Here is a 22937-nt window from a genome sequence, read left to right on the forward strand (position 1 = left end):
AACACAAATATAACTTCAGACTACTTGTATCATCTAGGAATTTGGAGAAACAATAACTTTTATTAAATATAATGCATTTAATTGCATAACGGTGCTATGCTTTGCAATAGTTCAACTAAGCTAAAACTGTTTTGTTGATGATTTTCGTTTGTGCTCAGTGCCTGAGACTTCTCGCTTAAGTGTTCAATAATAATCAGCCAGCATTGATGGATTCCAGTTGCCCTGATACAGTTTCTCCATGACAGCAATGTCCTGGTGAAACCTTTCACCGTGCTCGACACTGACAGCACCAAGATTTGCAGGGAAGAAGTCTAAATGGGAATGCAGAGAATGAATCTTTAGTGACATGTTGCATTTCATGGTTTTGTATGCTTGAAGCATGTCGTTAAACAGTTGCGCAGAGTTGGTGCTCTGTAGTTGCCAAGAAAATTTTAAACGGCATCCTTGAATGCCCTCCACGTGATTTTCTCAGGTCCCACTAGAATTTCTTCAAATTTCCTGACATTGATGACCTGCTTGATTTGTGGACCAACAAAAATGCCTTTCTTAATCTTGGCATTAGTTATTCTGACTTGAATTATGATTGAAATAACAAATAAAGGCAATTTCAAATAAATGGTGTGTGATAGGGAAATTTCACGATGATTTTCATGATCAGCAGTCCAAAATCCATAAGATACGCCCAAAAGTATTCAGGAAGCAAAATCGTTGTTGTCCGGTGTTATCAATACTCCTCAGAGATTGTCTGCCTGATGTCAGTGGTCGCATCAGCAGTAATTGTGATAGACACCCTCTGCTCATACGACCATCCACCACCCACTCCGTGGCTCATGTTACCCTGATCAGGGGGCTAAGCAGGTGCCCAAGAGTGACCTGAAGCCCAGTGGAGGGAAGGGGCTCTTCACACCTCCTTTGGTAGAGACATATCTCCACCCCACCACCCTGTCGGATGTGGGAGGCCCTGGAGTCTCCAAGCCTCCCGGACGTCTACATCTGCGCCAAGTGCATCGAGATGCAGCTCCTAAGGGACCGCGTTACGGAACTGGAGCTGCAGCTCGATGACCTTCGTCTGGTCAGGGAGAGCGAGGAGGTGATAGAGAGGAGTGGAAGGCAGGTGGTCACGCCGGGGCCACGGGAGGCAGACAAGTGGGTCACGGTTAGGAGGGGGAAGGGGAAAAGGCAGGTGATGGGGAGTACCCCGGTGGCTGTGCCCCTTAACAACAGGTACTCCTGTTTGAGTACTGTTGGAGGGGACAGCTTACCGGGGGGAAGCGACAGTGGCCATGCCTCCGGCACAGAGTCTGGCCCTGTAGCTCAGAAGGGTAGGGCAAGGAAGAGGAGGGCAGTTGTGATAGGGGACTCGATAGTAAGGGGGTCAGATAGGCGATTCTGTGGACGCAGTCCAGAGACCCGGATGGTAGTTTGCCTCCCTGGTGCCAGGGTCCGGGATATTTCTGATCATGTCCAAGATATCCTGAAGTGGGAGGGTGAGGAGCCAGAGGTCGTGGTACATATAGGTACCAATGACATAGGTAGGAAAAGGGATGAGGTCCTGAAAGGAGAATATAGGGAGTTGGGAAGGGAGTTGAGAAAAAGGACTGCAAAGGTAGTAATCTCGGGATTACTGCCTGTGCCACGCGACAGTGAGAGTAGGAATGCGATGAGGTGGAGGATAAATGCGTGGCTGAGGGATTGGAGCAGGGGGCAGGGATTCAAGTTTTTGGATCATTGGGACCTCTATTGGTGCAGGCGTGACCTGTTCAAAAAGGACGGGTTACACTTAAATCCTAGGGGGACCAATATCCTGGCAGGGAGATTAGCGGGGGCTACTGAGGTGACTTTAAACTAGAATGGTTGGGGGGTGGGAATCAAATTAAAGAGGCTAGGCGTGAGGAGGTTAGTTCACAACAGAGGGATGGGAACCAGTGCAGAGAGACAGAGGGGTGTAAAGTGAGCGTAGAAGCGAAAAGTACAAAGGAGAAAAGTAAAAGTGGCAGGCCGACAAATCCAGGGCAAGCATTAAAAAGGGCTAAGAGAGTTGTAAAAGAGCGCCTGAAGGCTTTATGTGTCAATGCAAGGAGCATTCGTAATAAGGTGGATGAATTGAAAGTGCAGATTGTTATTAATGATTATGATATAGTTGGGATCACAGAGACATGGCTCCAGGGTGACCAGGGATGGGAGCTCAACGTTCAGGGATATTCAATATTCAGGAGGGATAGACATGAAGGAAGGGGAGGTGGGGTGGCGTTGCTGGTTAAAAAAGAGATTAACGCAATAGAAAGGAAGGACATAAGCCGGGAAGATGTGGAATCGATATGGGTAGAGCTGCGTAACACTAAGGGGCAGAAGACGCTGGTGGGAGTTGTGTACAGGCCACCTAACAGTAGTAGTGAGGTCGGAGATTGTATTAAACAGGAAATTAGAAATGTGTGCAATAAAGGAACAGCAGTTATAATGGGTGACTTCAATCTACATGTAGACTGGGTGAACCAAATTGGTAAAGGTGCTGAGGAAGAGGATTTCTTGGAATGTATGCGGGATGGTTTTTTGAACCAACATGTCGAGGAACCAACTAGAGAGCAGGCTATTCTGGACTGGGTTTTGAGCAATGAGGAAGGGTTAATTAGCAATCTTGTCGTGAGAGGCCCCTTGGGTAAGAGTGACCATAATATGGTGGAATTCTTCATTAAGATGGAGAGTGACATAGTTAATTCAGAAACAAAGGTTCTGAACTTAAAGAGGGGTAACTTTGAAGGTATGAGACGTGAATTAGCTAAGATAGACTGGCAAATGACACTTAAAGGATTGACGGTGGATATGCAATGGCAAGCATTTAAAGGTTGCATGGATGAATTACAACAATTGTTCATCCCAGTTTGGCAAAAGAATAAATCAAGGAAGGTAGTGCACCCGTGGCTGACAAGAGAAATTAGGGATAGTATCAATTCCAAAGAAGTAGCATACAAATTAGCCAGAGAAAGTGGCTCACCTGAGGACTGGGAGAAATTCAGAGTTCAGCAGAGGAGGACAAAGGGCTTAATTAGGAAGGGGAAAAAAGATTATGAGAGAAAACTGGCAGAGAACATAAAAACGGACTGTAAAAGCTTTTATAGATATGTAAAAAGGAAAAGACTGATAAAGACAAATGTAGGTCCCCTGCAGACAGAAACAGGTGAATTGATTATGGGGAGCAAGGACATGGCAGACCAATTGAATAATTACTTTGGTTCTGTCTTCACTAAGGAGGACATAAATAATCTTCCGGAAATAGTAGGGGACAGAGGGTCCAGTGAGATGGAGGAACTGAGTGAAATACATGTTAGTAGGGAAGTGGTGTTAGGTAAATTGAAGGGATTGAAGGCAGATAAATCCCCAGGGCCAGATGGTCTGCATCCCAGAGTGCTTAAGGAAGTAGCCCAAGAAATAGTGGATGCATTAGTGATAATTTTTCAAAACTCGTTAGATTCTGGACTAGTTCCTGAGGATTGGAGGGTGGCTAATGTAACCCCACTTTTTAAAAAAGGAGGGAGAGAGAAACCGGGGAATTATAGGCCGGTTAGCCTAACGTCGGTGGTGGGGAAACTGCTGGAGTCAGTTATCAAGGATGTGATAACAGCACATTTGGAAAGCGGTGAAATGATTGGACAAAGTCAGCATGGATTTGTGAAAGGAAAATCATGTCTGATGAATCTCATAGAATTTTTTGAGGATGTAACTAGTAGAGTGGATAGGGGAGAACCAGTGGATGTGGTATATTTGGATTTTCAAAAGGCTTTTGACAAGGTCCCACATAGGAGATTAGTGTGCAAACTTAAAGCACACGGTATTGGGGGTAAGGTATTGGTGTGGGTGGAGAATTGGTTAGCAGACAGGAAGCAAAGAGTGGGAATAAACGGGACCTTTTCAGAATGGCAGGCGGTGACTAGTGGGGTACCGCAAGGCTCAGTGCTGGGACCCCAGTTGTTTACAATATATATTAATGACTTGGATGAGGGAATTAAATGCAGCATCTCCAAGTTTGCGGATGACACGAAGCTGGGTGGCAGTGTTAGCAGTGAGGAGGATGCTAAGAGGATGCAGGGTGACTTGGATAGGTTGGGTGAGTGGGCAAACTCATGGCAGATGCAATTTAATGTGGATAAATGTGAAGTTATCCACTTTGGTGGCAAAAATAGGAAAACAGATTATTATCTGAATGGTGGCCGATTAGGAAAAGGGGAGGTGCAACGAGACCTGGGTGTCATTATACACCAGTCATTGAAAGTGGGCATGCAGGTACAGCAGGCGGTGAAAAAGGCGAACGGTATGCTGGCATTTATAGCGAGAGGATTCGAGTACAGGAGCAGGGAGGTACTACTGCAGTTGTACAAGGCCTTGGTGAGACCACACCTGGAGTATTGTGTGCAGTTTTGGTCTCCTAATCTGAGGAAAGACATCTTTGCCATAGAGGGAGTACAAAGAAGGTTCACCAGATTGATTCCTGGGATGGCAGGTCTTTCATATGAAGAAAGACTGGATGAACTGGGCTTGTACTCGTTGGAATTTAGAAGATTGAGGGGGGATCTGATTGAAACGTATAAGATCCTAAAGGGATTGGACAGGCTAGATGCGGGAAGATTGTTCCCGATGTTGGGGAGGTCCAGAACGAGGGGTCACAGTTTGAGGATAGAGGGGAAGCCTTTTAGGACCGAGATTAGGAAAAACTTCTTCACACAGAGAGTGGTGAATCTGTGGAATTCTCTGCCACAGCAAACTGTTGAGGCCAGTTCATTGGCTATGTTTAAGAGGGAGTTAGATATGGTCCTTGTGGCTACAGGGGTCAGGGGGTATGGAGGGAAGGCTGGGGCGGGGTTCTGAGTTGGATGATCAGCCATGATCATAATAAATGGCGGTGCAGGCTCGAAGGGCCGAATGGCCTACTCCTGCACCTATTTTCTATGTTTCTATGTTTCTAAGCGTACAGTTGGCTGTCCTATAAATTACAGCCCCTCAGATGGGTCACAAGTACAGGACTGTAGCTCGCTCTTTGTGGTCCTTTGGCAATCACCACTGATGGTCTCATGGTCATAGAACATGGAACAGTACAGCACAGGAACAGGCCCTTCAGCCCACAATGTTGTACCAAACCAACTAAATTAGTAATCAAGTGGCCATCTCTTCTACCTCTATATCCTTCCATTCTCCTCACATTCATGTGCCTAACTAAACATCCCATAAAAATCCCTCATATATCTGCCTCTATACCCACCCCAGCCAATGCATTCCTGTCACCCACCACTATCTGTGTAAAAATCTTGCCCCTTACCTCCTTTGAAATTACCCCTTCTCACATTCAATGCATGCCCTCTGGTATTAGACATTTCAACCCTGGGAAAAAGATGCTGTCTGTTTACGCTACTCATATCTCTCATAATCTGAGACTTCTGTCAGGTCTCCCACCAGCCTCCACCACGCCAGAGAAAATAACCCAAGTTGTCCAATGTCTCATTTGACGATTGTCACTGCTGGTCTGATGGACTTTTGACAATCTCCACTTGAAGATCTGATGGTTCTTAACAATTGTCTCTGATGGTCTGACGGCCCTTTGATAATCACCAGTTGATGGACTGCCCTGTGACTCTCTTTTCCAGGAATTCCCATGGCCATCGACTACGGCAAAGAGCTCAACAGCACGAAGAACCTGCTGAAGGAGGTCGAGGAAGAGAAGCATCGACTCAATGGCGAAGTCAAGAAGAATGAAGAAGAACTAAAGAACTGCAGCAGCGAAATCCCAGAGAGAAACAAGGAGATCGAGAAACTGAAAGACAACTTGGTGCGGATAGAACGAGAGGTGGAAATGATGCAGAAGGCATCCAGAGCCCTGGCTGACACGAAGACCAAGCTGAAGTATTGCCACAACTACCTCTCCAGTCTCCAGGGGTCCGTGGAAGTATTGTACCACTCCTGCGAAGACCTGTACAGCCTGGAGCCCCTCATGACCCTGATTGAAGAGATATTTAATGACATACAACAGCAGAACTCCCAGAATGAGTTGCTGGCGTATGACTCACGTGTCCAGAAGGTAGCCAAAAAGCTGAGAGCCATCCAAAAAAGCAAGAAGTGAGGCCTGCCAACCTCCTCTGGACGGCCTCTGCAAGGCCAGCTGCCTTCTTATCAATCCATGGCTGTGGAATGGAGAAGGCTGGTGGGAACATGGGAACAAAAAACCTGGGAGCGGGGGTCGACTATCTGGCCCATCGAACCCGCTCCACCGTTCAATAAGATCATTGCTGATTTGGCCATGAACTCAGCTCCACCCACCTGCTTTTCACCCATAACCCTGAATTCCTCTGCTGTGCATAGTCCCAAAAGGGAGAACAGAAATAGTTCTTTGACTGCTGGGGAGCCAATTCGCTAGATCTGAGAGAGGAAGACCGAGAAAATAGAAGATGAAAGATACTTCAAGGTGAAAGGAGGGGGTGCTGAGGGAATGGGAGCAATCAGGAAGGTCACCAGAAAACAGGAGTAAGAGTGGGCCACACTCATCCCTCCAATATGATCAGAGAGTCATAGAGTCATGGAGGCCACAGCACAGAAACGGAGAGTGGAGTTTGTGGAACCGGACAGAGTTGCTGGTTCAGACTCCCAAGGTTTGCTAGCTGCCCTAACAGAGTTACGTATATAAGATCAAGAGGGGAATACCCAGGGTGAGAGCACAGAATCGTTTTCTCAGGGAGGGGTTTCTCAAAACAAGAGGGCACAAGTGTAAGATCAAAGGTGAGAGGTTTATTTATCTAGAGCTACAGAGTGGAATAAGCCCTTCTGGCCCTTTGAGCCATGCTGCCCCAGCTACTCACTGGGGTGGCATGGTTAGCACAACGCTTTACAGATGACCTAGGTTCAATTCCCACTGCTGCCTGGAAAGAACTTGTACATTCTCGCTGTAATCGCGTGGCTTTCCTCTGGGTGCTCCTGTTTCCTCCCACGGTCCAAAGCCAGACCGGTTGGTAGGTTAGTTGGTCACTGTAAGTTGCTCCTTTACCGTGATCGGGCTCAGATTTTACTGGGGTATTGCTGGTCATCGCAGCTTGAAGGGCCAAAAGAGCCTATTCTGTGCTGCATCTCACTAATTAAAAAATGAAGCAAAAACCCCGACAGCCCTCGTTGACCCTAGACCAATGACAGGGCAACTTACAACCTACCCAGTGCGGAAAAAACCAGAGCACCCGGGGGAAGCCCACACATTCCAGAGGAAGGACGTACGGAGACTCCTTAGAGAGGGCACCGGACGCTGATGCGACGACCTGTAACAGGGTCACGTTAACCGCTGCGCTACCGTAACTCCTCAGACGGACATCAGGGGCAGCTCCTTCACACAGGGGGTGGTGTGTATTCGGAATGAGCTGCCAGAAATGGCGGTTTGAGACTGGCTGCCATCTGGGCGATGTATAAAACCCAGATAGATAGGGGAGGTATAGAGGGCTATGGGACACCCATGGGCGATGGGATGGTGGGATGGCAGCCTGCCAGGTCAGCATGGACGAGATGAGCCAAAGGGCCTGTTTTCAAGCCGACTGACTCTATGACTCTGTGAATCCAGTAGAGAAACTTGAGTGAGGGGTCAGACTTACAAGGTCAGGGGGCAGACAGAGGGGGGGAAACTACTCGCCAAGGGTGGTCAGTCTCAGGGACTCGCAGCCCTGGAAAACCATAAGACATAGGAGCAGAATTAGGCCATTCAGCCCATCGAGTCTGCTCTGCCATTTCATCATGGCTGATTTATTATGCCTTTCAACCCCATTCTCCTGCCTTCTCCCCTAAGCTTTGGCACCCTGATTAATCAAGAACCTATCAACCTCCTCTTTAAGTGTACCCAATGACTTGGGCTCCATAGCCTGCTGTAGCAATGAATTGCACAGATTCACCACCCTGTGGCTAAAGAAATTCCTCCTTATCTCTGTTCTGAGGCTATGTCCTCTAGTACTAGACTCCCCCATATTAGGAAACACCCCTCCCCACATCCACTCTATCTAGGCCTTTCACTATTGGACAGATTTCACTGAGATGGGTTTAACTGGATGGTGATGTGGACCAGATTACCAGGAGTGTTGAAAGAGGAGGAGGATCGGGGAACTGAGGGCGATGGTAGACCGGTGCAGGGAGAGGAGTGGAGTCAGGGACAGATCAGCCATGATCGTGTTCAATACTACAGCAGATGTGAGGGGCCAAGTTGCCGACTCCTGCTATGTTCTCGTGTTCTCCTGTACAACCTGGGAAGGTGGACACGGTGAACATGAGAGAGTCCAGGAGGGATTGGTGGCACCAGGGAGCCACTCCCGGGCTGGGGTCAGTGCAGGGACATTCAACCACTCCCCATGGGTGTTACCCACCACCCCGTTGAAACCTCCCGGAGGCTGACTGAAACGCCAGATGAGAAGGATGCCATTTGGCCCCTCAAGCCAATCCTGTCATGTAGATCTGTGCAACACACACAAAACACTGGAGGACCTGAGGCAGCATCTCTGCAGGGAAAAATGAACCATCAACCTTTCAGGCCATTGTTCGGGACTAGAAAGGAAGAGGATAGAAGCTAGAATAAGAAAGTGTGGAGGGGGAAGGAGTATTACTTCTCCAACTTCCAGCAGTTTTTCCCCTCCTCCTTCTCTCTTCTTCTATTCCCTGCTCTGGCTCCCCCTCACCTCTTCTCTTCTCCTCACCTGCCTATCATTTCCCCCTGGTGCCCCTCCTCCTTCCCTTTCTTCCATGGTCACCTGTCTTCACCTATCACCTTCCAGCTTCTTACTTCAAGCCCCTCTCCCCCCCCCCCACCACCTTCCCCCTCATCTGGCTTCACCTTCTAGCTAGTATTCCTTCCCCACCCCCTCCCCCCACCTTCTTATTCTGCCTTCTGCCGCCTTCCTCTCCAGTCCTGATGAAGGGTCTCGGCCCAAAATGTCGGCTGTTTATTTATTTCCACCGATGCTGCCTGACCTGCTGAGTTCCTCCAGCATTTTGTGTGTGTTTCTCTGGATTTCCAGCATCTGCAGAATCCCTTGAGTCTCTGGTGTAGATTTGAGACTCAAGTCCATTCACCCCAAAACCCCTCATCACCTCTCATTAGCAAAGACTTCCTGGCCCAGAGTTAGAGTTCATCAGTGGCCCTGAACCAAAGTCAGTGGTCAGGAGAAAATTCCTCCATCTCCTCGCCATCTCCATGGAAAACAGCTCCCAAACATCACTCCTGGCTGGACTGATGGAAGCCAATAACAGACAATCATAGGAAAGTCACTGGCATATGGGAAACAACTGAATCTCCAGTTACCATGAGCAGCCTCCAGCCCAGGAGAACTTCTAAATCTGCAGTTAGCCCTGAGCACCCACCAAACTTATCCGTAACTTCAGAACCTTCTCAGGAGTTAGCCAAGATAAGACGAAAGTTTGGCATGGTAGGGGAGAGGAGATGAATTATTGGTGCCTGTGTACATCAGCCAACAGACGATTGGAAGGTATAACCAGCCCTCGTCACCACCCACAGCCATCAACTGATGAAGAGTAGCTTCCCTTGCATTTAATATGAATTTCTCTCTCAACGATATACGTTCGCAAGATATATTTTATGATTAGGTTCATTTGTCACATATACATTGAAACATACTGTGAAATTTGCTATTTGCATCAAATCAAATCAGTGAGGATGTGCTGGAGTAAGTGTCACCACGTTTCTGGCGCCATTGTAACATGTCTGCAATTCACTAACCCTGACCCACAAGACATGTGGCGGGGTCAGAATGAGGCCATTTGGCCCATCGAGACTGCTCTGTCATTCCATCATGGCTGATTTATTATCCCTCCCACTCTGTTCTTGTGTCTTCTCCCCATAACCTTTGATGCCCTGACTAATAGCAACCATCACTTTACATATACCCAAACACTTGGCCTCCACAGCCATCTGTGGCAACGAATTCCACAGATTTATCACCCTCTGGCTAAAGAAATCCCCCCTCATCTTTGTTCTGAAGGGACATCCTCCTATTTTGAGGCTGTACCCTCTGATCCTAGACTCCCCTGCTGTAGGAAACAACCTCTCCACATCCACTCTATCCAGACCTTTCAATATTCAATAGGTTTCAGTGAGATCCCCCTCATTCTTCTAACCTCCAGTGAGTAACAAGCCCAGGGCCATCAAACACTCCTCATCATTAACCCTATCATTCCCATGATTTTGTGCCAAGCTTTTAACCTACTTTAAGATCTATTACTATTGGAGAATATTATTGGACTGTTTACTTCTAGCCATAGATGCTGCCTGACTTGCTGAGTTCTTCCAGCATTGTGTGTGTGTGTGTGTGTGTGTGTGTGTGCGCTCGTGTGTGCGTGTGCATGTGCGTGTTTTACTACTGGATAATCACTCCCGGAGAACTGCACGGGACCTTCGACGTGTTAAATGTCAAATTGTTACTTTTCTTGTTCAGCCGCTTTGTCTTTGAAAGCCACAGGCTGCAAGTGAAACAGCTTCTGTGGTTGTAGATCTCGTAGGCAGGCTCAGTATGACTGATCCCCCTGGGTGGTAAGGACCAAAGATTGCCGACAGTTCACGCCGATAGAGAGAAATGTCTTTATGCTGTCAAATGCTGGAAACTGAGAAGATTGTAAAAGAATTTTATTTTTGTTACAAACCATGGATGTTATCAACGAGTGAATACAAATTGATATGTTTGTAGATTTATTTACCATGAACCTCAGGTTAGGTCATAATCATCTAACCTGTCCAAATGCTAAATCTATCCTAATACATGGATTTACTGACAAAGGCAGTTCCAGGAAGATGGGGCTTGTCAGTGATGTTTGACAGCGCATCCAGGAGAAAGAAAACTCTGATCTCAGACTGCTACTGACTGCGGCAATGTCCACTCGTGTGGTAAAATCCAGAGCTGGAGCACTGAGGTAGTCCTACGTTGAGCTCAACGCTGACTGGCAACTCCTGCGACACTGCTGGTGCCAAACTGTATCGGTCTCTGCCATTCCTTTGGGTTCATCAGCTGCGTGGAGAGGGGGACCTTGCTGCACACTCTCCATATCGTACTGCCCTGGCTTGAGTGTCTAAATAGCTAGGACACAGTATCAATGGACCACCCTGACTAATGGAGGGCCTCCCAGTCTAACGAGTCTCAATAATGCCCACCAGTTGGCCTAAGATCAACCCAAACAGACTGAGCTGGTCATTGTGATACGTTAGTGTGACGCTGACCCTGCCAGCTGTTTCATGTTTAACCAGGGCTGCAAAATCATAGCCCACGGTATCGCTGACACTGCCAGGGGGCACCCAGGCAAGCCCACTGAGGCTGAGGTTTAATCTCTGGGGATGAAATAATCTTTCTGTAACTGGTTTACATTTTGCTTGTCGCTGATTTCGCTTCATTGCAACTAGCTGTAGAATGAGAGCTGGGGAAATGAATTGGACCATATCACATTTAATAAAGAGATCTATGATAAATATCAGTCTGTTGTTTTCATTCACAGGCTCAGGCATGAGTGGAGTAGGCCCTTCGGCCTGTCCAGTCTGCACTACGTACACTACCAGCAATCAGTATTCAATTCCCACTATCATCTGTCGAGAGTGTCTATGTTCCAACCCATACATTGCAGGGTCCCAGGACCCAGGGCACTGAACCTGCAGTGGTGAATGCCAGTTGGCTTGTCTCACGTTTGAGGACTATCCCCTCAGGCGTATAGGGTAGTTGCCATTGGAGATGGGGGCCTAGGGTAGATCACCTACGACTATATAAAGATAAAGATTACCTTATTGGTCACACATACATCGAAACATAGAGTGAAAGGTGTCTTTTGCACCAACGATCAACAAAGTCTGAGGATGTGCTGGGGGCAGCCTGCAAGTGTCATCCACACTTCTAGCGCCAACATAGCGTGCCCACAAATTACTAACTCTTAATAACCCATAAAGCCGTAAGACAATAAATACAGGAGCAGAATTAGGCCATTTGTCCATTCAAGGCTGTTCTGCTATGATGCTTTTCATATGACATGCCATTTAATCCTGGAATCATTTTTGTGAAACTGTTTTAAAGCCTTGCCAGTTTCAGCACATCCCCTCCTAAGATAAGGGGCCCAAAAGAGCTCACAATACTCCAGGTAAGGCCTCATCCGTGCTTTATAAAGTATCAACATTACATCCTTGCTTTTATATTCTCGTCCTCTTGAAATGAATGCTGATATCACATTTGCCTTCCTCACCACAGACTCAACCTGCAAATTAACCTTTAGAAAATCCTGCACAAGGACTCCCAAGTCCCTTTGCGTCTCAGTCTTCTGTATTTTCTCTCCGTTTAGAAAATAGTCAACTCTTTCTTCCTTCTCATGAAGTGCATGACCATACACTTCCTGACACTGTATTCCATCTGCCACTTCTTTGCCCATTCTCCTAGTCTGCCAAAGTCCTTCTGTAGCCTCTCTACTGCCTCAAATCTACCTGTCCCTCCACCTATCTTCATATCATTTGCAAAGGTGCAACAAAGCCATCAATTCCATCACTGACAAATAACGTAAAAAGGATCAGTCTCAACACAGCCCCCTGTGAAACACTACTAGTCACCAGCATTCAACCAGAAAAGGTTCCCTTTATTCCCACTCTTTGCCTCCTGCCAATCAGCCACTGCTTTATCAAAACTACAATCTTTCATGTAATACCATGGGCTCTTCACTTTTTAAGCAGCCTCACGAGTGGCACCCTGTCAACGGTCTTCTGAAAATCCAGGAATATGACATCAACTGATTCTCCTTTGTATAATCCTGCGTGTTATTTCTTTAAAGAATTCCAACAGATTTGTCAGGCAGGATTTTCCCTTGAGGAAACCATGCTGACTATGGCCTATTTTATCATGTGCCTCCAAGTACCCAAAAACCACATCCTAAACAAGCAACCCAATCACTGAGGTCAGACTAACTGGACTATAATTTCCTTTCTTCTGCCTTTCTCCCTTCTTGGAAAGTGGAGTGACATTTTTAATTTTCTAGTCTTCCCGAACCAGTCCAGAACCTAGTGATTCTTGAAAGATCATTACCAATGCCTTCACAACCTCTTCAGCCACCTCTTTCAGAACTCTGGGTTGCACACCATCTGTTCCAGATGACTTATCTATAAAACCATAAGACACAGGAGCAGAATTAGGCCATTCAGCCCATCGAGTCTGCTCTGCTGTTTCCATCGTGGCTGATTCCGGATCACACTCAATCCCTACACCTGCCTTCTCGCCATATCCTTTGATGCCCCGACCAATCAGGAAACTATCAACTTCCGCCTTAAATACTGTATACCCACAGACTTGGCTTCCACCACAGTCTGTGGCAGAGCATTCCACTGATTCACTACTCTCTGGCTAAAAAAAATTCCTCCTTTCCTCCGTACTAAGGGGTCGCCCCTCAATTTTGAGGCTGTACCCTCTTGTTCTGTATACCCCACCACAGGAAACATCCTCTTCATATCCACCCTATCTAGTCCTTTCAATATTCAGTAGGTTTCAATGAGATCCTCCTGCATTCTTCTAAACTCCAGTGAGTACAGGGCCAAAGCTGCCCAATGCTCTTCATATGTTAACCCCTTCATTCCTGGAATCATCCTCGTGAACTTCCTCTGGACTCTCTCCAATGACAACACATCCTTTCTGAGATATGGGGCTCAAAACTGTTGACAATATTCCAAGGGCTGCGTGTCTAGTGTCTTATAAAGGCTCAGCATTATCTCCTTGTTTTTATATTCTATGCCCCTGAAATAAATGCCAATGTCACATTTGCCTTCTTTCCCACAGACCCAACCTGTAAATTAAACTTCTGGGAATCTTGCATGAGGATTCCTAAGACCCTCTGTACCTCCGATGTTTAAATCTTCTCCTCATTTAGATAACAGTCTGCATTATTGTTCCTTTTACCAAAATGCATTACCATACATTTCCCAACACTGAATTCCATCTGCCACTTTTTTGTCAATTCTTCCAATTTGTCTAAGCCCTGCTACAATTGCATTGCTTCCTCCACACCACCTAATCCTCCACCTATCTTTTTATCACCCACAACCTTTGTCAAATATTATCAATTCCATTATCTAAATCATTGACAAACAACAGGAAAAGCAGTGGTCCCAATACTGACCCCTGAGGAACACCACTAGTCACCAACAGCCAATCAGTAAAGGCCTCTTTTATTCCCACTTGCTGTCTCCTGCCTGTCAGCCATTCCTCTATCCATGCCAGGATCTTTCCTGTTATGTCATAGGATTTTAGCTTGCTAAACAGCCTCATGTGTAGCACCTTATCAAACACCTTCTGAAAATCCAGGTAAATGGCATCCACTGCCTCTCCTTTGTCCACCCTGCTTGTAACTTCCTCAAAGAACTCCAACAGATTTGTCAGGCAAGACTTCCCTTTATAGAAACAGTACTCTGAAACCTTGCCCTTAATAATAGACTCCAACAATTTCCCAATGACTGAAGTTAGGCTAACTGGCCTATGATTTTCTTTCTTTTGCCTTCCTCCCTTCTAAAAGGGTAGAGTGACATTTGCAGTCTTCCAGTCCCCCAGGACCATGCCAGAATCAAGTGGTTCTTGAACGATCATGACCAATGCATCCATTACCTCTTCAGCAACCTCTCTCAGGACTCAGGGATGTAGTCCATCTGGTCCAGGTGACTTATTGCTCTTAAGATCAATAAGTCACCTTGTAATAGCAATGGCACTCACTCCTGCTCCCTGACTCTCACGAGCCTCTGGCACACTGCTAGTGTTTTCCACAGTGAAGACAGATGCAAAGGACCTGTTAAGTTTATCTGCGGTTTTTTTGTCCCCCATTATTCCCCACCCTTACTAATCAACTTCTGCTTTAAATATACCTAAACACTTGTCCTCCTCAGTCATTATCTTAATCATTAACAAGCAGTGTGAAAAGTAGTGGTCCCAATACTGACCCCCGAGGAACACCATTAGTCACTGGCAGCCAACCAGCAAAAGGCCCCTTTATTCCCACTTGCTGCCTCCTGCCTGTCAGCCATTCCTCTATCCATGCCAGTACTTTTCCTGTAACGCCATAGGATTTTATCATGTTAAACAGCCTCATGTCTGGCACTTTATCAAACACCTTCTGAAAATCCAAGTAAATAACATCCACTACCTCTCCATGTCCACCCTGCTTGTTACTTCAAAGAACTCCAACAGATTTGTCAGGCAAGATCTCCTTTCACAGAAACCATGCTGACTTCGACTTATTTTATCATTAGTCTCCAATTACCTTGAAACTTCGTCCTTAATAACCGATTCCAACACTTTCCCAACGACTGAGGTTAGGATAACTGGCCTATAATTTTCTTTCTTTTGCCTTCCTTCCTTCTTAAAGAGTGGAGTGACATTTGCAATCTTCCAGTCCTCTGGGATCATGCCAGAATCAAATGATTCTTGAAAGATCATGACCAATGCATCTGTTATCTCTTCAGCGACCTCTCTCAGGACTCTGGGGTGTAGTCCATTAGTTGCTTCCTGTTGGTTTTTAAAAATTTCCCAATCCTCTGAATTCTCAGTAATTTTTGCTCTCTCTTTGGTTTTTATGCTGGCTTTGACTTCTCTTGTTAACTAAGGTTGTGTCATCTTGCCTTTAGAATACTCCTTCCTCTTTGGGATGTATATCTCCTGTGCCTTCCAAATTGCTTCCAGAAATCCCAGCCATTGCTGCTCTACCGTCATCCCTGCCAGTGTTCTTTTCCAATCAATTCTGCCCAAATCCTTTCTCATGCCTCTGCAATTCCTTTTACTCCACTTTAATACTGATACATTTAACTTTAGCTTCTCCTTCTCAAATTTCAGCGTGAATTTGGTCATATTATGATCATTTCCCTTAAGGTTCCTTCAGCTCTCTAATCAACTCCAGTGCATTGCACTACACCCAATCCAGAATAGCTGATCCCCTCATGGGCTAAACCACACACTACTCTAAAAAATTATCTCAAAGGCATAATAGAAATTCCCCCTCTTGGGATCCAGCACCAACCCAATTTTCTCGATCTACCAGCATATTGTTCTTTTGGCATTCATTTTCTGTCTCCCGTTGTCGTTTGTAGACCACATCCTTACTACTGTTTTGGACTCCCATCAGTGTCTTTTTACACTTGCAGTTCCTTAGTTCTGCCAGAATGATTCAACACCTTTCGTCCCTATATCACCTTTTCATCATGATTTGATTTAAGTTTTTATCAGCAGAACAACTCCGCCCCTTCTCTCCATCTCCCTGTCCTTTTGATACAATGTGGACATTAAGCTCCCAGCTATAATCTTCTTCAGCCACGATGCAGAGGTGCCTACAACATCGTTCGTGCCAATCTGTAATTGTGCTACAAGTTTATCTACCTTACTCTGTATACTGTGCCCACTCAGATACAACACTTTCAGCCTTTTACTCACCATGCTCAACCTTTTGATTCCTAACTTTGCCTGAGGTATTCACCCTTTTCAAGCCTGTATGCCGTTGGAATCTGGGTTAACCCAGAGCACATGGAAGAAACCCAGGAGGTCACAGGGAGCAGCCATAACTCCTTACAGAGAGCGGCAGGAATTGAACCCGGGTCACCCGCACTGCAATACCGTTGGGCCACCGTGCTGTCCCAGATGAACACCACAACTCTGCCTGTGGGATCCTTCTCCATCCGCCATGCAGCAAGACCAGGATATGATTCAGACACGAGCTGTTGGTTGGCAGGTAACAGGGTAACTACAGAAGGTGCCAGGGAGTCGCCACCTCCAACAACAGAGACTCTGACCACCAGGCGTGCCGATCACTGAGTCCCCACCCTCACCAAACGCAGGCAAACCAGCTCCCTGAATACAGGGTTCACCAGAGCAGGGCAATGACTGGGGATGCCCTTGCTGAGTGAGTCCACCAACAGCACCAGTCATAAACCTGAGGAGGACCGGCCAGGGTAGGCCTTACACAGGGAAAAGAGGGGTCCTGAGGAGTGTGGAAGAATAGAGGGATCTAGGAATACAAACCCATAATTCCTTGAAGGTGCTGTCACAGGTAGGTAGGGTCATAAAGGAAGCTTCTGGATCTTCATAGGTCAAAGTACTGAGTACAGCGTTTGGGACGTTATGGTGAAGTTGCATAGGACAGAGAGAGGCAATTCTAGATTTAGTGTTGTGCAATGAACCAGGTTTGATCAGGGATCTCGAGGTAAAGGAGCCATTGGGAGGTAGTGACAATAATATGATAAGTTTTAATCTACAATTTGGAGAGGGAGAAGGGAAACTCTGAAGTGTCAGTATTACAGGTGAACAAAGGGAACTATGGGACTATGAGGGAGGAGCTGGCCAAAGTTCAATGGAACAATACCCTAGCAGGGATGACAGTGGAACAGCAATGGCAAGTGTTTCTGGGAATAATGCGGAAGGTGCAGGATCAGTTCGTTCCAAAGAGGAAGAAAGATCCTAAGGGGAGTAAGGGGAGGCCGTGGCTGACAAGAGAAGTAAAGGACAGTATAAAGATAAAAGAGAAGAAGTATAACATAGCAAAAACGAGTGGGAAGCCGGAGAACTGGGAAACTTTTAAAGAGCAACAGAAGGTAACTAAAAAGGCAATCCGCGGAGAAAAAATGAGGTACGAAGGTAAACCAGCCAAGAATATAAAGGAGGATAGTAAAAGCTTCTTTAGGTATATGAAAAGAAAAAAAATAGTTAAGACCAAAATTGGGCCCTTGAAGACAGAAGCGGGTGAATTTATTATGGGGAACAAGGAAGTGACAGACGAGTTGAACAGGTACTTTGTTTGTGTCTTCCCTAGTGAAGACAGATCCAATCTCCCAGATGTAATAGTGGCCAAAGGACCTAGGGTAATAGATGAATTGAAGGAAATTTATATTAGGCAGGAAATGGTGTTGGATAGACTGTTGGGTCTGAAGGCTGATAAGTCCCTGGGACCTGATGGTCTGCTTCCCAGGGTACTTAAGGAGGTGGCTTTAGAAATCGTGGACGCATTGATAATCATTTTCCAATGTTCTATAGATTCAGGATCAGTTCCTGTGGATTGGAGGGTGGCTAATGTTGTCCCACTTTTCAAGAAAGGAGGGAGAGTGAAAACAGGGAATTACTGACCGGTTAGCCTGACGTCGGTGGTGGGAAAGATGCTGGAGTCAATTATAAAAGATGAAATTACGACACATCTGGATAGCAGTAACAGGATTGGTCCGAGTCAGCATGGATTTACAAAGGGGAAATCATGCTTGACTAATCTTCTGGAATTTCTTGAGGATGTAACTATGAAAATGGACAAGGGAGAGCCAGTGGATGTAGTGTACCTGGACTTTCAGAAAGCCTTTGATAAAGTCCCACATAGGAGATTAGTGGGCAAAATTAGGGTACATGGTATTGGGGGCAGAGTATTGACATGGATTGAAGATTGGCTGGCTGACAGGAAACAAAGAGTAGCGATTAACGGGTCCCTTTTGGAATGGCAGGCAGTGACTAGTGGGGTACCGCAGGGTTTAGTGCTGGGACCGCAGTTGTTTACAATATATATTAATGATTTAGATGAAGGGATTAAAAGTAACATTAGCATATTTGCAGATGACACAAAGCTGGGTGGCAGTGTGAAATGTGAGGAGGATGTTATGAGAATGCAGGGTGACTTGGACAGGCTGGGTGAGTGGGCGAATGCAAGGCGGATGCAGTTTAATGTGGATAAATGTGAGGTTATCCACTTTGGTGGTAAGAACGGGAAGGCAGATTATTATCTAAATGGAGTCAAGTTAGGAAAAGGGGAAGTACAACGAGATCTCGGTGTTCTTGAACATCAGTCACTGAAAGCAAGCATGCAAGTACAGCAGGCAGTGAAGAAAGCTAATGGCATGTTGGCCTTCATAACAAGGGGAATTGAGTATAGGAGCAAAGAGGTCTTTCTGCAGCTGTATAGGGCCCTGGTGAGACCACACCTGGAGTATTGTGTGTAGTTTTGGTCTCCAAATTTGAGGAAGGACATTCTTGCTATTGAGGGAGTGCAACGTAGGTTCACAAGGTTAATTCCCGGGTTGGTGGGACTGTCATATGTTGAAAGATTGGAGCGACTGGGCTTGTAAACTCTGGAATTTAAAAGGATGAGAGGGGATCTGATAGAAACATATAAGATTATTAAGGGATTGGACATGCTGGAGGCAGGAAGCATGTTCCCACTGATGGGTGAGTCCAGAACCAGAGGCCAGAGTTTAAGAATAAGGGGTAGGCCATTTAGAACGGAGTTGAGGAAAAGCTTTTTCACCCAGAGAGTGGTGGATATGTGGAATGCTCTGCCCCAGAAAGCAGTGGAGGCCAAGTCTCTGGATGCTTTCAAGAAAGGGATGGATAGAGCTCTTAAAGATAGCGGAATCAAAGGTTATGGGGATAAGGCAGGAACTGGATACTGATTGTGGATGATCAGCCATGATCACAGTGAATGGCGGTGCTGGCTCGAAGGGCCCAATGGCCTACTCCTGCACCTATTGTCTATTGTCTACTGTCTATTGACATTGGTGAGGCCCAGTTTGGAGTATTGTGTCCATTTCTGGTCACCCACCTACAGGAAAGATATCGATAAGATTGAAGGGTGCAGAGGAAATTTACAAGGATGTTGCTGGGACTTGAGGACTTGAGTTATAGGGAAAGGTTGAATAAGTTAGAACAGTGATTCTCTAGAGGGAGGTTATGTGTCCTAAGGGGTCATTCAGGGAAGTAGATCATAAGGGAGCATTCAAGTTTCTTGGAGGAGTGGTAAATGGCACTTCAACTTGAGACGTGAGACCCGACCGACCGTGTCAACTCGTTGCCATCGACAACATCCGATAGGCATAGCTTGTACTTTTTTAATGTTAATTTAGTCCCATGAATGACATATTAAGATGTGTGGTGAAATTTCTATGAGTCTGAGCCTTGAATTCTAATCCAGCCAAGAAACAAAAACTGCAGAAATGTCCTGACGAAGGGTCTCGGCCTGAAACGTCGACTGCACCTCTTCCTATAGATGCTGCCTGGCCTGCTGCGTTCACCAGCAACTTTGATGTAAGACTGCAGAAATGTCGTTTTTTTGTGGTATGTGGCTTCACTGTCGCACAAAGTTTCCTGGTCTTTGGAGAAGAGCCAAACTGCTCTTCATTACATTTCCATCCTCCTACCTTGTTAAAAGAGCTTCAGTGCAGTGAAGCACATACTTACAAAAAGCAGAAACCACTTGGACATTGTTACGCATGGGGACTTAAGACTTTAGGCTTTTGCTGTCACAACTTGAACTAGATATTTCAACTCTTTCTAAAGACCATCAAGCTCAAGGGTTGATGTTGAAGCTACTGTACAACGCACAGGTACTGTGTCAGCTAGGTTTAGAGACAAATAAAAATTTAAACCTGAATCATTTTTCTTGTGTTAGCATATGGCAGACAGGTTTATACACTCTGGGGGCACCCAAAAGGATATTGTGCCTCAGAGGGGCGTTGGCAAGTATGAAGGTGCTGTAGGGTGGTGCTGGGCTAAAAATGGTTGGGAAGAACTGGGTTAGGACTTTATTCCCTGGAGTGTAGGAGAATGAGGGGAGATTTGATAGAGGTTTACAAAATCATGAGGGGTATAGATGGGTAAATGCAGGCAGGCTTTTTCCACTGAGGATGGGTGAGACTAGGACCAGAGGTCATAGGTTAAGGGTGAAACATCAGCCCAAGATGTTGTGCTGATCGTTTAACCTACTCAATGATCAATCTAACTCTTCCCTCCATCTGCCTACCTCTTAAATGTCCCAAATGTATCTGCCTCTACCATCACCCCTGGCAGTGCCTTCTACACACCCAATACTCTGTGTAAAATCCTACCCCTGACATCCCCCCATACTTCCCTCCAATCCCCTCAAAATTATGCCCCCTCATATTAGCCATTTCCACCCTGGGAAAAAGTCTGTGTCCATCCACTCTATCAACGCCTCTTACCATCCTGTACAAGCCACCTCTCATCTTCTTTTCTCCAAAGAGAAAATCCCCAGCCCACTGAACCTCTCCTCATAAGATATGCTCGCTAGTTCAGACAGCATCCTGGTCAGACTCCCCTGCACCCTCTCTATAGCTTCCACATCCTTTCTTTAACAGGGCAACCAGAACTGAACACAGTAGTCCAAGTGTGGTCTAACCAGGGCTTCACAGAGCTCCAATATTACCTTGAACTCAGTCCCTCAACTGACAAAGGCCAACACTCAACACAACACACACAAAATGCTCAGGCAACATCTATGAAAATGAACAGGCAGTCGATGTTTCGGGCCGAGATCCTTGTTCAGGACGGGAGGGGAAGGGGGAAGATGCCAGAATAAAAAGGTGGGGAGTGGTGGGGGGGGGAGGGAAGCAGCATAGCTAGAGGGTGATAGGTGAAGCACTCCAAAAAGCCTTCTTAAGCACCCTTCAACAGGGGGGGGGGAAGAGAGAGCGAATGAGTAGAGAGAGAGAGGGGGGCAGAAAGGGAGAAGAGGGGAGAGAAGGGGAGGAAAAAGAGGGGTGAAAGAGAAGAAGAGTAAGGAAAAGGGGAGGGAGAGGAAGAGGAGAGGGGGGAGGTGGGCTGGGGTGAGAAGGGATGGGGTTGGAAAGGAAATAGGGATAGAAGGTGGAATGAGTGGGAGAGGGAAAGAGGAGGCAATTTGTGGGCATATCCTAACCACCACCCTCATTCTCCCCCTCACACCACCCCCTCTCTTCGCACGCTCCTCCCACTCTCTCCTCCACATTCACGCTTTTCCAGTCATAGCCCTTCAGCCCATCTAGTCTGTGCTGAACTGTTATTCTACAAAGGTCCATGTGCACCATGTCAGGCCCTGGGTACTTATCCACCTTAAAAACAGTAAGCACCTCCTCTCCTGTAATCTGCATACAGTCCATAATCTCACTGCTGTTTGGCCAGTCTCATATAGTCTATTTCCTGAATAAATACAGATCTCCACCGCCTTTTTCAGCTCCAGGCACAGATGACCACACTGTCCCCTCTACAAGAAGGGTCAGAGCCGTCTCTATTACCTGAAGAGACTGAGGTCCTTTAACATCTGCCGGATGATGCAGAGGATGTTCTACGAGTCTGTGGTGGCCAGTGCTATCATGTTTGTTGTTGTGTGCTGGGGCAGCAGGCTGAGGGTAGCAGACAACAAACTCATTTGTAAGGCCAGTGATGTTGTGGGGATGGAACTGGACTCTCTGACGGTGGTGTCTGAAAAGAGGATGCTGTCTAAGTTGCATGCCATCTTGGACAATGTCTCCCATCCACTACATAATGTACTGGGTGGACACAGGAGTACATTCAGCCAGAGACTCATTCCACCGAGAGGCAACACAGAGCGTCATAGGAAGTCATTCCTGCCTGTGGCCATCAAACTTTACAACTCCTCCCTTGGAGGGTCAGACACCCTGAGCCAATAGGCTGGTCCTGGACTTATTTCATAATTTACTGGCATAATTTACATATTACTATTTAACTATTTATGGTTCTATTACTATTTATTATTTATGGTGCAACTGTAACGAAAACCAATTTCCCCCGGGATCAATAAAGTATGACTATGACTATGACTTGCTCACCGCACTCCCATCGCCTTCCTCTCTCGCTCACCTAACCCTCTCCTCTCCAATCAGTCCCATCAGTTTTGGGCCCCTTATCTATGAAAAGATGTGCTGGCTTTGGAAAGGGTCCGGAGGAGGTTCATGAGAATGATCCCAGTAATGAAAGGGTTAATGTATGAGGAGGGTTTGATGGCTCTGGGCCTGTACTCGCTGGAGTTTAGTTAGATAACTAGATAGATATGTTATCGATCCCAAAGGAAATTACAGAGTCACAGTACCATTACAAGTGGACGGATACACAAATATTAGCAGACAAGTAAGAAAGACTAAAAACTAAGTTACCTCAAACAGTCTAACC

General features: G+C 46.3%; 1 protein-coding gene across 1 annotated transcript in view; it reads left to right on the forward strand.

The window, feature by feature from the left end:
• The window catches only part of LOC134350352 (uncharacterized), a 39182-nt gene extending 24521 nt beyond the window's left edge, over positions 1-14661 (forward strand). Inside the window, exon 3 of the mRNA XM_063055429.1 lies at positions 5634-14661. Coding sequence (XP_062911499.1) covers positions 5634-6106 — 473 coding nt within the window. The 3' untranslated portion in view covers positions 6107-14661. The remainder of the gene's footprint in view (positions 1-5633) is intronic.
• Positions 14662-22937: the final 8276 nt, after the last annotated feature.

This window comes from Mobula hypostoma, chromosome 8 (assembly GCF_963921235.1).
Source record: "Mobula hypostoma chromosome 8, sMobHyp1.1, whole genome shotgun sequence".
Taxonomy (NCBI): Eukaryota; Metazoa; Chordata; class Chondrichthyes; order Myliobatiformes; family Myliobatidae; genus Mobula; species Mobula hypostoma.